Consider the following 20,801-nt stretch of genomic DNA (forward strand, 5'->3'; position numbering starts at 1 on the left):
TATTAATGAATGATGTTATTAAGTTTTTTGATAATCCTTAACCATAATATAATATCATGATGAGTTGTTTTGTTTTTATTTTTTTGTTCTGCGCAAACTTATCCTGCGATGCTGGCGAATTCTATTTTCTTGAAAAACTCAGAAAGAACGACTTCAGAAAAGACGTTGTTGTTCGTGATATTCTTGAACCACTTTGCGATTGTGAAAGAAGTCGAGAGTGTCTTCCTGAGAACGCATGCCTTCATCGATTACGCGAAATTGACAAGGACAATAGAAGGCGCTTATATGGACTTGCATCCATTTCAGCACCAGTTTCCATCTGCAATTCTTCTTTGAGTTTTTATTCCCTTCAATTAAATTCCGAAGGAGACGATGCAGTTGCATCGTTGTCTGACCAATCAACGTTTTTTGTGGGCAATTGTCTGCTTTCTTTGTCCCAAGTGTCGGGTGCCGATTTTGTTCATTCGTGGGGTGGGTCGATGTGCTTTTTCAATTTGTCGTTGGCTCTGTCTGGACCGAACTGCCTTGTTCATTCGCTGGTTTCGTTTCCTGAAGCAAGCGCACAGCAGGCACATCGAAATAGCATCAAAATCATGGACTCTTCGTTTTCGTCCTTCGGACTGTTTGATTCGCAACCGCTTGTCCAATCTTCGTGCTGTGATGTGATTAAGATTGAGCTCTGCTCCTTTGAAAACATATCTCAAGAGCATGCAAGGAACAACGTTTCTTGTGCACAATGCTCGTCATTCACATTGGCATCGTGCATTATTTGCTCGATTGCCAACCCAACAGAAGGCTGCATTGCACCAAGAATATCAGATGGATCACTTCATTTTTTGAATTCTTCGTTTTTGAGATGCTCCAAAACTGCTGGCCAGAAAATTAATCACACAGGTTCGGAGAACACACTTGTGGACAACTGCTTGTATGAGAATGTTAACGGAACAAGCATATCGCATATTTCAACTGGTTCTTGCGTTGTGACAAATACAGATTTTTTCAATTCAAGAGAATGCCTTTGCATAAATCCCAATTACTTTAGTGTTTTCAATTCCATCAACAACACATTTAATCTGTTAATAAAAAATAGTTTTGTGAACTGTATTTCTCCTTGTAAAGGAGAAGGCCCATTTACCATCTCAAATAACAATATGACATCTTGCGAAGCAATTTGGGGTGGAGGTTGCATTCATATTCATAGAGGATTTACTAAAAACGACATCATATCAGATTGTTCATTTAAGAACTGCTTTGTAACAGGAAGAGATGTTCATTGCAATGGTGGAGGCGCAATTTGGAACGGAGAGGGAGCAAAAGTGTCATATTCAAATGTTGCTTTTGAAAACTGCTGCGCCAATGAAACAGTTGGAGGGGCAATCTATTTTGATTCAAGAGATATATCATTGGTGCATCACAGTTCACTTTCTTTTTGCTTATTTGTTGATTGCGATGCACTTGGTGATGGAAAAGATATCTATGCAGAAAGTCCGTGGCAAGATATATTGAAAGAAAGTCAATTCAAATGGTGCTTGACAAGCAACTTTGCCGAGGCTAATCGACTCGTTTTTGGAGTTGGAGGGGATAAAAGCAGTTGGATAGGGAAAAATGAGATTTATGTTGACACCATGGGAAGGGATGAACCATTGTGCGGCTGGAAGACTAATCCATGCTTGACTGTGAGGAACTCTGTCCGTGATGCAACTTCCGCAAAGAAAGATCATCCATCTCGCATCAACATTAATGCAGGTTCATATGTGGAACAACCGCTTGTGATTGATTCTAAATATCTGGTTTTTGAAGGATCAAGCAATTATGGAACAAAGTTGAGTGCCAGTTCTGTGAATGCGAAAGCGCTTGTTGAAGTGTCATCTGGGTATGCCTCTATGCTCGGGTTATTCATCGTCAGAAACTCTTCTGCGTCGACTGAACAGCCGTTGTTCTCTGTTTCTTCAGCATCTGGGGAGCTTGTGCTCTGCTTGTGCAAAATATCAGCTGAACCATCGCAAGTTTCTCCATTCACAACAGCATTTGCAGCAGTGTCGGCTGGTCTCTTGAATGTGTCGAGCACGACTGTTGAGTCGATGATATTTTCAGATGTGTCAGCTGTTAGGATGGAGTCGTCGACACTGCACTGCTTCAATTTCGAGAATGCGAGTTTCAGAGGCATCACGCGAAGCGAAGGAAGCGGATCGGTGTTTGATGTGACTTTGGCGAGTGGGGATGAATTGGATTTGGATGAGGTGTCATTCAGCAGATGTGTGTGCAGCAAAGGGGATGGAGGGTCTGTGAGCTGTGTTCTGGAGGGAGGTGGGAGATTGATGCTTGGCACCACAAAAAGAATTGAAATGGAGGGATGTGGAGTGCCGCAGGACAGCATCAGGAAAGGAAAAGGGGGAGGAGTGCATCTGAAAGTGGTAGGGAGTTCGTCGAACTTTGCGATATGTGATGCTGGGTTTGGTGGATGCACAGCGTGGAAGGGAAACAACATATTTGTTGATGCGATCTCGTTGAGCGTGTCAATAACAAGGAGCACATTCGGGTTTGTGGAGACAGGGATGAGTGACGATGATCTGATGGGGTTTGAAGAGGAGTGGAGGGCAGATCCAGTTCCGCTTCTGGCATATCTGCAGGTGTTCTCGGGGGCAGCGGTTGTTGGAGGAGCGAAAAGGCGAGATTTCTCGGGGTGTGGAACAGCGAACTATCCGTGCGGGAGCATTGGATATGCAGCAGGACTTCGGTTTGGGAGCAGGAAAAGAATAATCACGCTGAATGGAGACTTTGAATGGACAGAGTCGGTGGTGTTTGATGCGTTTGGGTGGGAGGTGAAAAGTCCCACGAGAGGGCAAGAAACAAAAGTGTCGAGTGGAGGCACGAGCACAGCGGAAGGAATGGTGACTGTTGAGATTGGATCGCTCATTGCGAACCTGAGTCTTTCAGCAGCTACGGAGCTTGGGAGGCATTCTTGGTTCATATTGTGCCAGTGTGGTGAGCTGTCGATGGCTGACTGCTCGCTGAAATGCTCATCGAGTGGAAATGCTGCATTTGGGTTTGGGTTCATAAAGATAAACGGAGGGAGCCTGCTATTGAGCAGATTTTCCACAGCATCGCAGATTGGGTTTGGGTCTGGTTCGCTGATCAGTCTGTCTGGAGCAGGGATGCTGAACTGTGATGGATGCACGATGAACAGCATCAGGAAGACGAGTGGAAATGGGGGGTGCATTTCGATTGAGAAGAACAGTTTGCTGGGAAACAGCGGATGCAGGGAGATAACGATTGATGGATGCACTTTCAGTGATTGTTGTGTTGGTGGGAATGGAGGAGAAGGAGGAGAAGGAGGAGGGGTGAGTGCCTGGCTGGGAGAAAATGACATTCTGGCTGTGAATGGGTCGAGCTGTTTTGAGGAATGCCTTGCGCCAAGTGAAGAAGGATCAGGTGGAAAAGGAGGAGGAATGTGCCTCCGCTGTGGGGATGAATCTTTTTCTTTTGAAATACGGAATGAAGTTGAGTTCTCAAAGGTGAAAGGGAACAAGGCAGAGTTTGGGAAGGATGTGTTTGTTGGGTGTGAGAGTGGGGTTTTGCTCTCCCAAATGATCAATTCGTCTTCGCTCGGATTTTTTGATTCGATGAAACAGCCGACAGATGCTTTGGGTTTGAGCGGGAGTGAAAATGGAAGCGATTCTGTTGTGATTCCTCTGCATGCATATCTTTGCCGTCTTCAATCCGAAATAATCACAGACAGCGGTAATGGAGTTGACCACACACACTGTGGATATGCTTCTTTTGCATGCTTGTCAATCGATCACTGTGTTGGGAGCCGAATAAGCGACACATTGCACAACATCAAAGTTGTTTCAAGATCAGTTATCCAACAGGAAATATCGATCTCTTCCACATCAGCGAATATCTATTCTGAGGCGCTTGTGCCAGTTTCAGTCAGAGACACAGGTGGGACAACTCAGGAAGGGCTGGTGATGTGTCTCTCTCCTGTTTTTCTGTCGAATCTGTCGCTGAGTGTGCCGAGAGCATTTGGAGCAGCAAGAAAAGCCTTTCTTTTGTGTTCGTCATCGCTTTCAATTGCCAACTGCTGTGTGGAATGCTCCTCAGAAAATGCAGGCGATCCTGTTTCTTTCAGTGTGATCTTTGTGAAGAGAGGAGATCTGGTGGTGAGTGGCTTCACAATGGAAGTTGGTGTAGCATTCACAACTTCTCCAATTTGGATTTGGGGTTACAATGCTGTCACAATGGAGAACAGCAGCGTGTGTGGAATGAGGAGGATGAATGGCGATGGCGGGTGCCTTTATATCAACGAGGCAAATGGAGATGGCAAAAGCATCACAATCCAAAAATGCAACTTCAGTGGGATGTGTGATGAAGGGAATGGAATTCGAGGCGGGGGAATCATGGGGAATGTTGGGAGCGGGAATGCTTTGAGTGTGAAAAGCACAAGCTTTGAGAACTGCATGGTGCCTTCGGATGGCAGTGAAAATGGAGGGAAAGGATTGGGGGGTGGGATGTATCTCTGCTTGAAGGAAAGCATCGGAAGCCTCGCCTTCGATAATATTTCATTCAGGAGCTGCAATGCCTGGAAAGGAAAGGAGCTGTTTGTTGATGGAGAAGATCTGAGGCAGATTGTTGGGGATTGGTTGCAATGTTTCAAAACAGAGACCATCTTGGCTGAAGACATGATGGGGTTTGAGAGAAGCACGACAAATCGCGAATTCCACATTCCGCTCATGCTGTATTTCCGAGCATTTGAAGAGCCTTGCTTCATTGGCGGAGCAGAGGAGAAGAGCCTTGATTACACAGGATGTGGGTTTTCGGATTATCCGTGTGGAACGCTGCCGTATGGGGGTTTTGTGCGATTTGGGGATTCGAAGGCGCATTTGAGGCTCACAGATCGCTTTTGCTTTGCTGATGCGATTATTTTGAGTTCACAAGAGATGGACATTGATGCAGGGGCAAACGGCACAGAGATAAATGTGCTGTCTGATGGAGCAGGAGAAGGCGAAGGACTCATCGAGACAAGCAATGCAATCTCATTCAGTGGAATCGCATTCAATGTTTCGACAACATTCACAGCAGCTGAAAGAAAGAGTCTGTTCCTGTGCTGTGGCTCAGCCCTTTCGCTGGTTGATTGCTCGGTGAGCGCACAATCGAAGAAGATTGGGTTTGGATATGTGATTGTGAGGGGTGGGAGTCTCCATGTTCTGAGGGGAGTGCTGAACGAAATAGAGCTGGTGGGAGCGCCAGTGGTTGAATTGAGTGGCAGTGGCAGCCGATGCACCATGGAAGATGTGGAATGGAACAACCTGAAGACAGGATCGGCTGAAGGGCTTGTTGTTGCGAAGTCAAGCAGCCATGTTGAGATGAAAAACTCGAAGGTGTCAGGGCCGACGAAGTTTGAGAACCACGGGGTGCTGTTTGTGGAGGAGTCGTCGAGTGCAGCAGTTGAAAAGAGCAACTTCAGTCTTTTGACGAGGAACGAAGGAAACGGGGTGGTGATTGTGGTGAGAGTTGGAGGGGGAAAGACGTTGAGTGTGGACTGTTGCTCATTCACAACGATCAGCTGCATGGCGAGTGGCTCTCAAGGTGGAAGTGTCATCGCATCTGTGTCTGCCAATGGGGAGCTGCTGTTCAACAACAACACGGTTGAGGAGAGCAAAGTGAGGAAAGCGGATGGGCTGGGGGGAGGGCTGCACATGGAGTTTCTGAGCAGCGAGGTTGGATACTCGATGAAGAACAACATATTCCGGAGCAACGATGCGATGCTGGGATACGATGTGTATCTTGTGTGCCCTGCGCCGCGGATGACGATCGACCGAAACAAGTGGGCAGGGTCGGCCACAGAAGGCCAGGAGGAGGAAACGATGTGGGTGATTGATCCATCATTTCCGGATGGAACAGACACGCTTCTGAAGTATCTGTTTCCGAGAGCAGACGAAATAATATATGTGAACACACTCAATGGCCAAACAGACAAGTGTGGGGCAGACGATTATCCTTGCGTTGAGCTGTGGTATGCTTCAAGGAAGATGACCGAGGAGAAGCGGATCCTACGAGTTCTTTCATCGTGCGAGCTGAGCGGAGCAATAGAGAAGGAAAACGTTTCGATTACAATTGAAGGGAAAGGGGAGGACGGGAGTCGGGTGATTGTGGGGAAAGAGGGGCACTTGAAGATGGGAGTTGGAACCACGCTCACAACACTGACGATTTCGAAGATTGGATTTGAGCTGCCAGGAGCATCAGATTTTGCTGAGCTGGTGGAAGTTGGGGTGGGCAAAACATATTTTGTGGAGTGCACATTCGGAAGCGCAGATCCGGAAGCACCAGCAGAGACAAGCATGCGGATCATAACAGGGAGAGGCGGAAGGATCTCGCTGGATGGAGTGACCATAAAGAACATGGAATATAAAGCTGACTACGGAATCTTTCTGAGCGGCGAGGTTGGGTGCACATTTGACAGTGTGGAAGTGAGCAACATCCGATCGAGCGGGAAAGGGATGGTTGTTGGAGAAGGGGGAACAGAGGTTTTGGTGAATGAATTGAGAAGCACAAACTGCACATTTGGGAATGGTGGATTTGTTGTGCTGAAGAAAGTGAAGATGCTGAAGTGGAAGAATGGGACGAGCATGACTGATTGCAGGAACGAAGGAGGAAACGGGGGATGTGGGTTTATTTCAGTTGAGGGAGAAAGCGATGTTGAGATGAACGGGACAAGCATCAGGTCGTGTTCAGTGAACGAGGAAGGCGGAAGAGGAGGCGGGCTGTATCTGGAGATTTCAGAGAATCGCCTGGTGAGGATGAAGCTGACAGAAATGGGGTTTGCAGAGAATTGTGCGTTTGAGGGGAAAGACATGTTTGTTTTGAGCACAGATGTGAATGCGACAGTTGTGAGAGAAAGATTTGCGTTTCAGCTGCAGAACGAGAGAAACGAAAGCGTTGTTGATCTGAAAGGCACAGATGATGCTTTGTTGGGCGGATCTGTTGTTGATCTTCTGCTATTCCTGATCCAAAGGAAGGAGAACACGATTCTTGTTTCAAGGGGTGGAATGGACATTCTGGGGTGTGGAAGTGCAGAATTCGGTTGCCTGTCGTTCTGGAGAGGATATGAAAACATCGATTTGGAAGCGCCGAATCGAGTGATGCAAATTGACACAGGAGCAAACATCAAAAACCATTTCGATCTCTCATCGTTCAAAGTTGTGTCGAGGAAGGCAGATGAGAGGTGTGTGGTGCTGTTTGAGGATGCCCTGGAAGGAGGTGAAGAGAAGTCAGTCATCCGAAACACGAAAGAACTGAAGTTGGAATTGGTTCAGCTTTCGCTTCCTTCATCATTCACAAACAACGAAAATGTTCTTCTCCACTCTTCATCAGCAGATTCATGCCTTTCGCTCAATGGATGCACCTTCAAGTGCAGCAGCGCATCAGACTTGGAGTTTTGCCTTATTTGTTCTGAAGGGGGTGATGTTCAGCTGGAGAGCTGTGATTTCTCTTCGCTGTCTTTCTCGTCAACGCCTGTTCTGCTGAATTCTTCGTGTGAAATAATCGGATGCAATTTCTCATCGATATCTGCGAAGTGGAGCCAGAAGGGAGGAGCGGTTTGTGTGGAGCTGGTGGGCGAAGCGACATTTTCGATGAGCCAAACAGAAACAGTTGGGTGCGGCTGCTCTGAAGAACAAGGGAAAGGAGGGTTTGCGTTTGTTGAGTGCCAGGGTGCTTTGGTTGAAAATCCTTTTGTTTTTGGAGAAGATGTTTCATTTGCTGGACACAAGGCGCAGAGAGGAAAAAACATATTCATCTGGGCAGGGGATCTGAACAAAACAGTGACGCTGTCGACCTTCTGCTTTGACTTCAGGAAAAGCGGAGAAGACGAGCTGCTGTTTTGTGGGAGGGATTTGGTCTGGGAAGACACCACGCTGCTGCGTTTCTTGGAGGCATTCACAAGCGCAACGATATTTGTGAGCTCTGGTGGATACGATATCATGAGATGCGGAAGCGCAGAGGATCCGTGCCGGAGTGTGTGGAAAGGGATGAGGCAGATGGAGGGAGGTGCTGGGCAGAAGTGGATGAAAATAGCCGATGAGACGACTGTGCAGGATATGTTTGTGCTCTCCAACTTTGTTTTTGAGCATGAAGAAACAGAGGAGGACAGTCGAGGAATGCTGATATTTGCGAGCAGGACAGCGGACAGGAGCGATGCAGGAATAAGGAGCGAGGGAGATGTGCAGCTGAAGAGGATTTCAGTTGTGGTGTCGGAAGGGTTTTGGAACGAGCAGCAGTATTCATTGGTTGGGAAAAGCGGGCTGATTGGGATGAGCGGTTGCTCGTTTGTTGCGGAGACTCGTGGAGATGTGGCCGCGAAGGTTGGACTTTTGGCGATGGAGAGCGGGGTGGTGAATGTGAGGAAGCTGGTGGTTGAGAATGTGATGTCGGAGGTGGGGGTGTTTGCGATGGGCAAGGGATGCGAGTGTGTGATGCAAGAAGTTGTGGGTTCGGGATGCACGTTTTCTGGCGAGGGATTTGTGAAAATAGCATCAGGCGGAAATCGAAAGGAAGGAAAGAATGGAGTTGGATGCTCGGTTGCAATGAACGAGTCGACGTTCCAGCTGATCAGTCGGAGCAGCAACGGGCCAGCGATCATCAGTTCGGCAGGGTGTGTGGCGGAGCTGTCCATCAGGGGATGCGCATTTGACTCGTGCAAGGCAGTGGGGTCAGAGAAGGGAGGGGGAGTATTTGAGGAGCTTGAGAGCGAAGGAGCTCTATCAATGATCAAATCATCAGTGATTCAGTGTGGGTGCGACAATGGCAGGGGAAAGGGGGGAGGGATATACATATATGCCAGCTTTGAGGGAGCACTGCCATTTGTGTTTGAGAAGATGACGTTCAAAGGGAACAGCGCGAAAGTGGGGAATGATGTGTTTGTGGAGTGTGTTGACATCGAGAGGCAGATCAACGAGACGCAGTTCTGCTTTGACTTGCGAGAAACAGCATACACGAGGCTGAATGCGATCTACGGGATGGACAGGACAAGCCACCAGAGCGACACGAATCTGATGGACTTCATCACGATCCACCAGGCAGACACGATCATCCTGTCGTCTGCTCCGTCGAAGAATGGGAGGAACGAGAGGCAGTGTGGGACGCTGAAGCTCCCGTGCCTGACGATGGGGTATGGGCTGAGCCATTTGACGAACGATGTGGAAAGCCGGCTTCTTGTGGATGAGGAGTCGTTTGTGGAAAAGGAGATGGATCTGGAGGATGTTTCGGTGGCGTCTCGGAGGGATGATGCTTCGAAAGTTTCGATATTCCGAGACATTCCGCAAACAAGAGGGAGCGTGATAACAGCAAGAGGGAGTGTTTCTGTGACGAATATCGAGTTTTTCTTTGGCTCAGATTTTTCGACAGCGCACCGTGTTTTGGTTGCAGCAGAGGCAGGAAGCCTGTCTCTGCTTTCGTGTAGCTTTGCGCAGTCACAGGAGGAAAGCAGCACACAAGCAATCGGGCTGGGGCTTATCTCAGCTGAAGGGGGAGAAGTGGAGATAAGCAAGATGAACATCAGCCGAATTTGGCTTTGTGGTGAATCGGCGATTGGAATTGTTGATTCAGAAGAATCAGAAGAATCAGAGGGGAGAGTGGTGCTGTCAGAAATGAAAGTGGAAGATGTTGTTCTGGATGAGGGTGCATTCATTCTGATTGAAGGAGCACGATCATTGTCCGAGCAGGCGAAAAATGGAAGAGAAAGATTAGTTGAACTGAAAGCGGTGTCTTTCAACAACGTTTCTTCTGCACAGGAAGAAGGAGGAGTTATTGGATGCTCAACGTTCAACGAAGGGATTTATTTTGACAACTGCAGTTTTGGGAACACATCGTCAAAGTCTGAAGGAGGAAGTGTAATGACTTTTTGCAGGTGCAGCAGCGTGTCAATATATTGGAATGTGCTTCGAGGCGAGCTGGGTTATTCAGAAAGAGGTGGAAACAAGGAAGAAGCAGAGATTTGCGGATGGGCAACTTCGGCTGTTTCGTTTGTCAACAGCACAGCAACGTTAAAAGACACCACAATTGAGAACTTTTCGAAAGGAGGGGTGAGAGTGACAGGCGGGCAGTTGCTCATCGAGAAGGGTGAGTTTGTGGGGAACGATCCAAGGATTGAGGGATACCCATCAACAAGAAGGAACATTGTGTGTGGAGGCAAAGGGAGCGTGAATGTTGGGAGTCTGAAAGGAGGAGATGGGCAGGAAAAGAATGGATCGCTTTGGATGCTGAATGAAGGATGCAAGCTGAGCGGGATTGTGGAAGAAAGGAAAGCTTCTTTGTTTGTGCCCACTTTGGAAAGTGTGGCTGTGGAAGAGGAAGGAGCAGAGTTGAAGGTGGCATTCAAAGGGCAACTTCTTTTGCCTTGCAATTTGTCATTTCGGGTGGTGACAGCCATCCGATCAGAAGCATTGGTGGTGCGATATGAGTTTGAATCAGAAGGGTTTGTCTCGGAAGATGAGACTTGGGGCAAAATACCTTCAAATTCAATTCGAGAGGTGGAAGAGGAAGCAGAGGTAACCGTTTCAATTCTTTTTGGAGATAAAGAGGCACCATCATCAACTGAAGCAATTATTCTGAAGAACAAAAGCAAGATACAAGCTGCTGGAGATGATATTATTGTTGAAGGAGGAAAAGAAAGAAAATCAATATGGCCTATTATTGTTGTTGTATTGGCAGTGCTGTTCTTGATAGTATTAGTTGGATTTATTGTGTTTGTTGTTCGATGGAGAAGAGCAAAGATAGAGAACAACGATTTGAGAGAGATTGTGAATGATAACATCAGAAAAGATCCAAAGGCGTTTGAGATGGTGACAATGGAGATGTCGCCAGAAGAGCAGTGGAGGAGAGCAGAAAGAGAGGCAGAGAAGAAGAATGAGGAGAGGATAAAGAAGAGGGTGTATGAGAAAAGCTTGGGACATTCAGAGTCATCAGAGCATTTGTTGAGTGAATGTGGATCAACTGAATATATCCTTGGAAGAGATTCAGACAAAATACCTCAATGGATGCTGGAGAAGATTGATGAGAAGGAAATTGAGGATGAGGAGACGAGAAAGAGAACACCATCACCATCCATCTCATCCACTTCAACAACTGATTCAGATTCCACTTTTATCCGGCCAGAGAGCATGTGCCCGACCACCTCATCGATGTCGAATCTGGTGGATGCGATGGCCTGCTCATCGCCTCATGAGAAGCTGATTGTGGATCTGAGGGATTCGCTGTTCATGCTGCTGCATGGGCGGAACAAGACGAAGGAGATGGCGATCGGGACGGTGGAGGAGAGGATGGCGACAGGGGCGCAGATCCTGTTCTGGGTGGGGAATGTGGCGCTGCACTCGTTTGGGGAGATGGAAGTTCCGCTGGAGTCGCTGGACAGGCTGAGTCCGCACATTGTGCTGTTCTCGGAGCACATGGTGATCTGTGTTGTGATGCACTCGGGGAGTTCATCGTCAGAGGATTCGGACTCGTCGTCAGTGTCATCGCTGAGCGTTGTCTCGTCATCGTCGAATGTGTCGGTGATGAGCGAGAGGTTCACGGACTCGCCGCCGCCGTCGTCGGCGTTTGAGGATGAAGAAGGGGAAAAGGAGTATTTGCGGTGGAGGGCGCCGGAGCTACTGGAGGGGAGGAAGAAGCATGCGACAAAGAAGTCTGTTGTGTTTTCGATGGGGATGATGCTGTGGGAGTGTGTGGCGCTGGCGATCCCGTTTGGGGAGTATGATGCAGAAACGGCGGGAGAGAAGGTGAGGCATGGAGAGCGGCCGGGGGTGTGGCGGGAGGAGTGGGCGGCGGGGGAAGTTGTGGAGAGCATGGTGCGGCAGAAGGCAGGGGAGCGGGCGACGCTGGTGGATGTGAAGCGGGAGCTGTTCAAGCACTTTCCGTCGGGGACGGTGTTTGTGACGATGTCGGATGCAATCGACTGCTATGGGTCGGGGTGGTGTGGGAGTGGAGATGGCAGGGACGAGTCTGGAAGCAGAAGCAGAAGCAGAAGCGAGAGAGGAAATGAGAATGTGAAAGAGAATAAAGTTGGGTGATAACAAATAAAATTAAACGAAATGAAGAATTGAAATGAATTTGAAAGCGATCTTTTCTCTTCTTGATTTTGGATGCACTCCTTTTTGGAGAGCCACTTTTTGTTTGTTCTGTTGTTTGCGTTGTTTGAGAGTGTATGTATTTACCGTTTTGGGTTTCTGTTTTGCGTCGAATGCATGCATGTATGTATTATTGTTGAGATTATGTTATGAGAACCATTGAACCCTTTTGCTTGAAGCTTGAAAAAGAACAAAAATGTTCAATTTAAATTCTTTGAATGAACACAACGTTCTTTGTCGACTTTTTGGCAAAGGGGATGTTTGCAAGAGCGAAACACATTTTCTTTGTTTGAGAGCTTTAATTTTGACTTATCTGTTATTTGAGTATTTTTTTGACGTTTTGAGTTGATTCAACATTTCTTACTTTTTCAATCAAGTTATTATTCAATAAAAATTTATAATGGTTGCTCGAACATTTTTTTCTTTAAGTTTCTTTCTTTTTCCAATGGGGGGAAGTCATTCAAAAGTGAAAGAGCTCGGAACAAAGCTCTATATAACTGTTTTCAAAGCTACAAAATTAAAACCTGGATTTTATCGCAAGCCATATGTGAAAAGTGTTGAATCTTTATAACTTCTAATTTTTCATGCTTTATCAAAATTACATTTTGTAGTCAGTGTTGGCAGGAAAGAAATATGCACGTCATTTGGACAAGGCGTAAATCCAATGGTTAAGATTTTTTTTATGGATGTTTTGATAATTTTTGCTTTTTAACGTCTAAACACAGTTTATGGAAAGGTTTTGCTTTGAATATGACGCATCTGATGGAGATGCAATTGTTCAAGTGTGGGATAGTGGAATGTGCTTCACTAACGAGTTTTTAGGAGAAATTAAATTTCCTCTTGAGCCATTCCTTCGTTCAGAGAAAAGGCGAACATTCAAGCTTTTCCACGATAAAAATCCAAATCCAGGAAATATTGATTTAAGTGTATTCCTTTGCCCTGCTGGATATGTACTTGATCGTAAGGAAGTACGATTGTTTTTTTATTTGCATTCAATAATGTTTATTATTTTATCATAAAAGAATCGACTTTCTAGCGTTACAGAAGGAATTGTACGCCCACCTAGGCCACTTATGTCTCCGAGCAGTGCAACAACTCCATCTCTTCCATATTACTGTAGAATCGATTATCCTGCTCCAGAAAAAATCATTTCAACACCTTCATATTTCGGGCTTTTCCTTGTGAACAAACGTCAAGATGCTCGTATACGCGAGAAACAAGATATGGACAAACTGAAAAGTGCAATACTCGAATTGTATAGGCAAAAAGAGCAGATTGATCCAGATAACATAGAGCTAATGAGTCAAGCAGAAATGAGACTTGAAATGACACTTGCTCATGCACAGCTGGCAGCAGACGTATCGTTTTTGGATCTGAATGAAACCGAAGAAGAAGCACTGGAGAATTTGAAGCATCGTGTGGAGATAGAAACATCGAGATACAAAAAGAAAATACAAGAGCTGGAGCAGGAACGATTGGACAAAATTGAAAAAGAAAGGCTGAAGAAAGAAAAGAAAGCCAAAAAACTTCAAAAGAAATTAGAGTTAGAACGGCTTCGCATGGAGTTAGCAGAAAAAGCGGAGAGAAAAAGATTGGAAAAGCAAAATAAAGAAAGAGGAGAAGAAATAGAGCTTGAAAAAATTGAAGAAGGCAATGAGGACAATGAAGAAGATTCTCCTGAAGAAGAAGAAACAGTGGGAACACCTGCTGAAGCACACGGACAGAATGCGAACGAAAGAGAAGAAACAAACAATGAGGAGTCAAACACAAGAGATGCATCAATTCACGATGAAGATAACGAATTTATTAGGCCTCAGAGCAATCAAGGAGCAAATGAAGGAAATAGCAATGCCAATCATAACATGTCAAACATGCTTCAAGAAAGCACACTTTGATTTTATTTTTATTCATTTTGAATGATTGTTGGATTATCTTAATGTTTTATTGTGAATGCTTGCAATTTTGATTGCTTTCTTACTTAAACCGCTTTCATTTCACACCTAGTTCAAATTTAATATTTTTGCTTTTTGTTGTTTATTACTCACTATTTCACTTCATTTTTTTGTTCGTTGATTTGGATATTTTTAAAACAAGAAGAAAGGAAGAATCATATTAAGACATCATTTTGTTCATTGAACTGTTAACTTGAAAATATAGTTCCGATGTGATGAAGAACCAAAAAAACAAATTATTAAATGAACTATTATCAAGTTGATTTTTTCCCCGATCGAAATAAAGAGAAATGAAATAATGAAAAGCCAACATTTTTTTCTTTGACATCAGGCTTTTTTAAAATACAAATTATTTCTTTCACGAGCAAACTGATGTGCCTTTGATGAAATATTTCTTTTTTGATAAATATATTTCAAGCATCTTTGTAATTTAATTCAAACAAAAGATTAAATTTGAAGAAACTTTTAAAGAAAAGAAACATATTCACAAAATATCAACAATTATGAAATGAAAATGATTCAAAATAAAATGTTCACGAAAACAAAACCAAAATTTAATGAAAAAGAAACACAAGAACACAGAAAAACGAAAAATAAGTTTAATATCTATTGCTCCCAATACTCAAGTTGCTGGAACAAAGGATGCTCAGCAGGCGATGTGGTGCTTGGATTCAAAGCTGGCGCAGCTTCGCCTTCAGCACTTTCAAACCTTGCTGTGGCTGTATTCAGCACCTTGTTAACAAGATCGAACAAAGCCCGGCCACAGCCACTGACCTTCTCCACTATGTAGAAAAGAATGAAGTCGCAGTCAGCCTTCAGTTGAGTAAGCACTGCTTTTGAGAGTGAGTATTCTCTAAGTGATTCTGTCCATGTCTATTCAAAGAAGAAGAAGAAGAAAGTTATCATATTTACATTTGAATTAATTGTGAATATCAATATATATTTCGTTAATCATAAAGAATAAAGGCAAAATTCTTTTGAACATAAAAAATACAATTTCACAAACCGTAAACGCCTTAAACATGATCTTCACGAAAATGTCCTGCACGTCTTTGTAATCTGGCTCAATCAGTTCTTCCACACGTCGTACATTCTTCGGTGCCTGTGAAGAAGACGCACGCGAAGTCACCATCATCGCCTCAGCCTCTTCTGCAGTGCCAACAGGCGTGCTTGTCGAAGCAGAGGCCTGTGCAAACACAGACACTGTGACTGTCTCCTCGACAACCTCGCAATGCGCAGAGAATCCCACAAACAGCTCGTTCAACTCGCTCCACACACGCTTTGCTTCGTGGCAGAACAGTGCAGCAAAGATAGACGGCTCTTCCTTTGCATACCCCTTCTTTTCTTTTTCACTCTCGGAAGTTCTGTGATTGTCTTCGTTTTCTGTTTTTGACGCTTTCCAGGAATCATTCCACACAAGTGAAATCAACTCTTCCCTCAACATGCATCCCAGTCTCTCAGCCTCAGCAGCTGCATATCTTCTATGCAGCATATTGACAGCTTTCAAGAACAGCTTTCTATGCGATTTCAGCTCTTCCAATTTTTGTGAGAGCTCTTCGCTGTTTGGACCACTGATCGAACCCTTGCTCAAATTATACTCTGAATCAAGCTCTTCAATCACTGCATCCAGCACATCAGGCAGATGTCTGGCAACAGAAGCAGCTCGGAGCAGAGATGAAACATGCAGCGAGTGGTCGCACTGCTTGAATGCTTCGCACACACGTCCCAATGACAGCTTCACTAATTCCAGATACTCCCTAATATCCACTTGAGTTTCCAGTGTTGATGGAGAAGATGAAAGAGAACTGGCTGGTTGCTCGTCAGCTTTTGCATTGCTAGTTTGCTTTCCGCACAAAGAATTATGAACAGCCATTTTGTACTCGTCGAAGCTGAGTGGATCGATTAAGATACCAACATTTGCTTTTAACGAGTCTGGAAGAGATGGATATGCATTCCACGATGATGAAGCAGCAACAGGCAGATTTGATGAAGATGCCATGATTGAAGAAGATGAAGCAGTCTGAGAAATAGAATTTGAATGAAGTGTAATTGTGTTTCCAGTTTGATTGGTCAAATGCGCATTGGATGCTGCAATAGATGAAACGAATGAAGAAAAAGGTATGTCTTTCTTTGAGGAAGCCAAAACAGACTGAGATTGTGCCTGTGAATGAGATGGATCAACAGCATCCCTCCAAACATTAAGGCTGTCGTGCAGATGGGTTAGAAGATAATGAAGCATGCTGCCATTTGCAGAGCAGCAAACAGATGTGTTTGATAAATAAGAGGATGAAATGGAGTAAAAAGCAGAATTGTAAATGCTTAAAGAGTCGCTCCCTTCGTTCAGGTATTCATCCACTGCCCATCCAATCACTGACAGATAGCGTTCAAGTTCCTCAAAGCTAAGTCCAGAAATAGACTTGTCTGCATTTTCAAGCAAAGAGATAAACAGCTCTGGCCATAAGATCATCCTTTGAGACATGCTGTTCCCGCTTCTTTGCATCGCAGTGTTGGGGAAAGAAGAAACAAAAGACTGAGAAGAATCTGATTGAGAGGGAGCTGACGATGCAAATCTTTTATCATTCTTTCTCAGCACATTCGCAAACTGCTCGTCTTCTTCGACGTTGAAGGATCGCCATTCTCGAAAATCACTTCTGCACAAAAGGAATTCAATCATAAAATCGAAAAATTTATTCAATTCGTCTAAAAGCTCTTCCTTATATATCGCTGAGTTGTCTATCTTCATCAGCCTCTTACTGCATAATATCATGGGCTTCAGCTCCTTCATCATTTCATCCAGCGAATTTCTGATTGTACTTACCACTTCATCTCCTGTGAGTCTCTTAATTAAAATAAGCTCAGCTGAATCTCTTTGATTGCCTTGAGCTGGACTCGAGTCATCTGGCTTGCGTTCTTTATCGTTTTTATCCTGAGAGTTTTTCAAGTTTCTGTCAGAACTATCAGAATTTGACAGAAGTGCGTTGCTGTTCTTCTTCAATCTGTCTTCTTTGCCATCAACCGAATCTTCAGAATTGCTCTCATCGTCGCTGTCTCCATCGCTGTCCTCATTCGTCTGACGCGATTCATACAGATTCATTCTATAAGCGTTTCCTTTGTCAGAAGTTTGTGATCCGTTTCTTTTATCATTTTGCTCATTTTGTTCATTCTCCTTCATCGGAAGCTGCCACAAAGCATCAGTCAGATCATCGTCTTCTCCAAAGTCACGCTCTTTGGATGACATTTCTCTGCCCTGCTGTCGTTCGAACTGATGCAGCACAAACCCACCAGCTGCTCCTGCTGTTAACATTTGTGCTGATGAAACTGATGGCTGCAAAGAACTCATACTACAACTCAGCCTTGTTGAATCTGATGTTGATATCTGAGGTATCAACGAATTCATTGCTCCAACAGCTGTTGACATTTTCGTTCGTGTCAGAAATCCCCCAGACGCCCACTCCATGTTCTTCTGCTTTGTGAAGAGAGGCGACGGTGCAGTAAACACAGAATTCATTACTCGGCTCAAGCCAGCACGAATTCGAACAAAAGCGTAATGAATAAACTCAGACTGAACTCTTTTGATTGTTTCTGAAGCAAACAAGGTGATTGCAGATGGAAGTCCCGAAGCAAAACGAGAAGTCCTCGAAGGCATCGATGAAGAGCGGAGATACGACGCAGAAGAGGCAGACTCTGCCCACTCCATCGTTTTGTCCTGTTCTGCATGAAGAAGACTCAGCTCTGTGGCCATCGAGCGCATGTTGTCGCAGAGCAGAGACAGCGCAGCAATAACATGCTCGGCGTTGGCAGCGGGCCCTGGGTCGCATCTGGCGCAGCTCCTCTGATGCAGCGGAATGAAAGACAGAAGAGATAGTGAGTGCGAATTGCTCGGCTGTGAAGACAAAACTGATGAGGATGAAGAAAGAGGGTGTGATGTGGCAGAAAGGGAGGAAGGCTGCTGAGGAGGGTTGAGCGTGGCTGAAGGAGAAACCGCATCACCCAGCGTGCTTTTGTCTGCAGATTTGAATGTGGTTGAGGCCATTGCACGTTTAATATCCAGTGACTTTAGTGCAGCCATCACCGAGTTTTGTGTCGAAATCCCAAAAAGATCGAATGAGTCATCATCATCATCGTCCTTTTCAGAGATTGTGTTTGATCTCCTTTCACTTTGTTTGATTGGAGTGTCGTCTTGTGCATCATCTTCCTCATTTCCTTCTTCCGATTCTGCCTTCATCTGTTTCCGCAGCCTCGAACTTAACTCGTTGAGTATCTGTATTTCTCGCTTCTGCCGCCCAAACAGCAGCTGCTTGGTGATGATGTTACCGTAGTGCTCAAACACATGCTGCTTGAAAAAACTGACAAGCTCAGCGTCAAAACGCGGCTCAGAGAACAAAGCGCTGTATTCTCTGCAGAACGAAACAAAATGCAACAGAAGTTTTGTGTTCAAGTCGATGCCCCGTGGCTGAAGCGGTTGCAATGCTGCCAAATTGGCAGCAGCTGTTGCAGCAGAATCTGAAGAGGAATTGCCATCGGATGCACCGGGGAAGGGGCGAGAGGAAGAAGAAGAAGAAGAAGAGGAGGAGGAGGAGCCATAAGGTGGAGGGTGGTGGTGAAGTGAAGGTGTCACTATCGATGGAGTAGAACCCAGCAGCGTAGAAAGATCCATCGGAACAGGAAGATCATCATCAGCTGCGCCATCTTTAGAGCGCTGTGTGGATGAAGCAGGCAAAGCGGAGGAAGGAGAAGTCGAGTGAGGTGGGGGTGGGGGTGGAGGTGGAGGACGCTTTTGATTTTGAAGCAATGAGGAGGCAGAAGAAGTGGAAGAAGCAGATGCTGCGTATGGCGCATCTGAAGAGCCCTCTCTTTTGGCTGCTGCTGGAGACAATGAAGTGTTGCGCAATGTATCCAAAAGCCAGTCGTGCGATTCCAATTGCGATAGCATTTTTTCTATTTGCTTCGCTTCGCTTGCGAATTTTCAGAGAACGTAATGAGAGAGCGTGTTTTTTTAAAATGTTTTAAAAATAAAAATTTTTTTTATCTTTTGCATAAATTATTCAATGCTACAAACTATTCAAGAAGTTGTTGGGAAATTGAATCTTTATCTGCTCCAAGTTGAAGCAAAAGACTAACATCTGCAATTATATTCTCTAATTGGCGAGATTTATCTGATATTCGCTCTTCAAGAATACCTTGAAGGCGATTTGCTATCAGCTTCGCTTCGTTGGCCTCTGATTTGAAAGATGGTTCATTGGGAAAGACTTTCACTGCACGTTGTGATTGAAGGTAGTATTTTACGACTTGGTCATACGCTCCCATGTTCATGGCTGTTCGTATTTTTGTTGGTATTTCATGAAGAATTTTGATCTGGATTAAAAAGTTAGCGAAAAAAAATAAAGGAAATTTTTTTGTCAGACTTTTGATACGAGATGATGTACTGCTGTAAGTTGTTCCAATTGTTCTCTACGTTCCCCAAGATGAATATCAACTTGGCCCGTCTCTTGATCAATTTGTTGAACTGTCGATGACAGAATATCGAGATGATCTTCCATTCCATTCACCTTTTCTTTCATCTGCTGAAACGATTCTCCTGCGTCAATAAACTTGCTATAATTTTGATATACCAAAGATTGTAGTTTTGTATCAAGCTGTCTCATTTCTAAATATAAAAAATTATTGAAAAGGATTTTTTGGGAAAAAAAAAATAACATTTCCAAATTACAATAAGCACGAATATAGATTCTACCTGATTCAGATTCTATCTCTCTCTTTCGAAGCTGCTGAAGAGTGGCAGTAGGAATAATTCGTCTAAGATCCTCTTGCGCGTCATATGTTGGACCGTCAATGTTTGTTGGATCTTTAATAACTTTTGATTCATTTGATGGTAAATTTACACCATAGAAATTTTGGAGTAATGACCTAATACGTGTATGGCTATCAGCCATCCAATATTGAAAAATAATGATGGGTAATTTTCAATGAATTCTTTTTCCATTAATTTTAATAATTTCACAAAATGTGTTTAAAAATATTTTAAACAGACATACAAGAAAATGCAATATTTTGTACGAATTTTTTGAAATGAATGAATGATTTTTTTTTTTGAATTTTTCTAACTCTCAAAATGAAGAGGCTTCTTTCTTCCACACTTGTGCTTTATTGGTTCCCTTGCTTCCTTTGGTGGTGGTGGAGTAGTTCCAGGAACATGAATTACACTTTTTTGTTCTTTGAATTCTCCAGAGCCTTTAACCATGTGGAAAAGCGTTTCGCTAATGCTCATTGTTGAAAATGGAACAACAAACGAAAATCCATCCGCAGAATGAAGTGAAACATATTCGACTGTATCAGAAACTTCTTCCAGCATGCCAGTTACATCTCTTGTATTTTCCTCAGTGTCAAAATGAGGATTATGCTCAAAGTGAACTGTCCCATTCCATATTTCGCGACAATTGGTTAAATAACTAGCATCTGACATTTCCATTATGGTATTTTTTCAACAGAAAAAAAAGTTTAATATTCAAAATACTAATCTGTGTTTTCGCGGGAATTTTGAGGAAAATAATAAAAAATTTCACAATTCAATTTATAAATGATAAGTTTCATGCGCATGGGGAATGCATTATTAAACAATCAATTAATTCAACCTTTAACTTTGCATATTTCCCTTTCCTTTTAAAATAAAATCTAACTATTAATAATATAAACAATATTATGGTTTTAATTAGATGCAATCAAAGAA

General features: G+C 44.2%; 3 protein-coding genes across 3 annotated transcripts; 2 read left to right on the plus strand and 1 right to left on the minus strand.

Annotated features, from left to right (window-relative positions):
- Nucleotides 1–5: 5 nt before the first annotated feature.
- On the plus strand, nucleotides 6–12,532 carry MONOS_3178 (uncharacterized protein; the record flags this gene model as incomplete). The annotated part of the gene is made up of 3 exons (XM_067873159.1): nucleotides 6–22; nucleotides 143–925; nucleotides 1,091–12,532. The coding sequence occupies 3 exons, from the start codon at nucleotides 6–8 to the stop codon at nucleotides 12,063–12,065; spliced, it is 11,775 nt and encodes a 3,924-aa protein (XP_067734212.1). The 3' UTR covers nucleotides 12,066–12,532.
- On the plus strand, nucleotides 12,533–14,236 carry MONOS_3177 (putative C2 domain). The gene is made up of 4 exons (XM_067873158.1): nucleotides 12,533–12,676; nucleotides 12,734–12,789; nucleotides 12,848–13,090; nucleotides 13,145–14,236. Exons 1-4 carry the CDS (start codon nucleotides 12,568–12,570, stop codon nucleotides 14,015–14,017), a joined length of 1,281 nt encoding a protein of 426 aa, XP_067734213.1. The 5' UTR covers nucleotides 12,533–12,567; the 3' UTR covers nucleotides 14,018–14,236.
- On the minus strand, nucleotides 14,235–20,543 carry MONOS_3176 (Vps51A, component of GARP and EARP complexes; the record flags this gene model as incomplete). Its single annotated transcript, XM_067873157.1, has 6 exons — nucleotides 14,235–14,947; nucleotides 15,081–19,029; nucleotides 19,134–19,429; nucleotides 19,480–19,721; nucleotides 19,809–19,996; nucleotides 20,212–20,543. 6 exons carry the CDS (start codon nucleotides 20,541–20,543, stop codon nucleotides 14,681–14,683), a joined length of 5,274 nt encoding a protein of 1,757 aa, XP_067734214.1. The 3' UTR covers nucleotides 14,235–14,680.
- Nucleotides 20,544–20,801: the final 258 nt, after the last annotated feature.

The sequence above is a fragment of the Monocercomonoides exilis genome (genome assembly GCF_001643675.1).
Source record: "Monocercomonoides exilis strain PA203 chromosome Unknown scaffold5-2102611, whole genome shotgun sequence".
In the NCBI taxonomy this organism is placed as follows: domain Eukaryota; phylum Preaxostyla; order Oxymonadida; family Polymastigidae; genus Monocercomonoides; species Monocercomonoides exilis.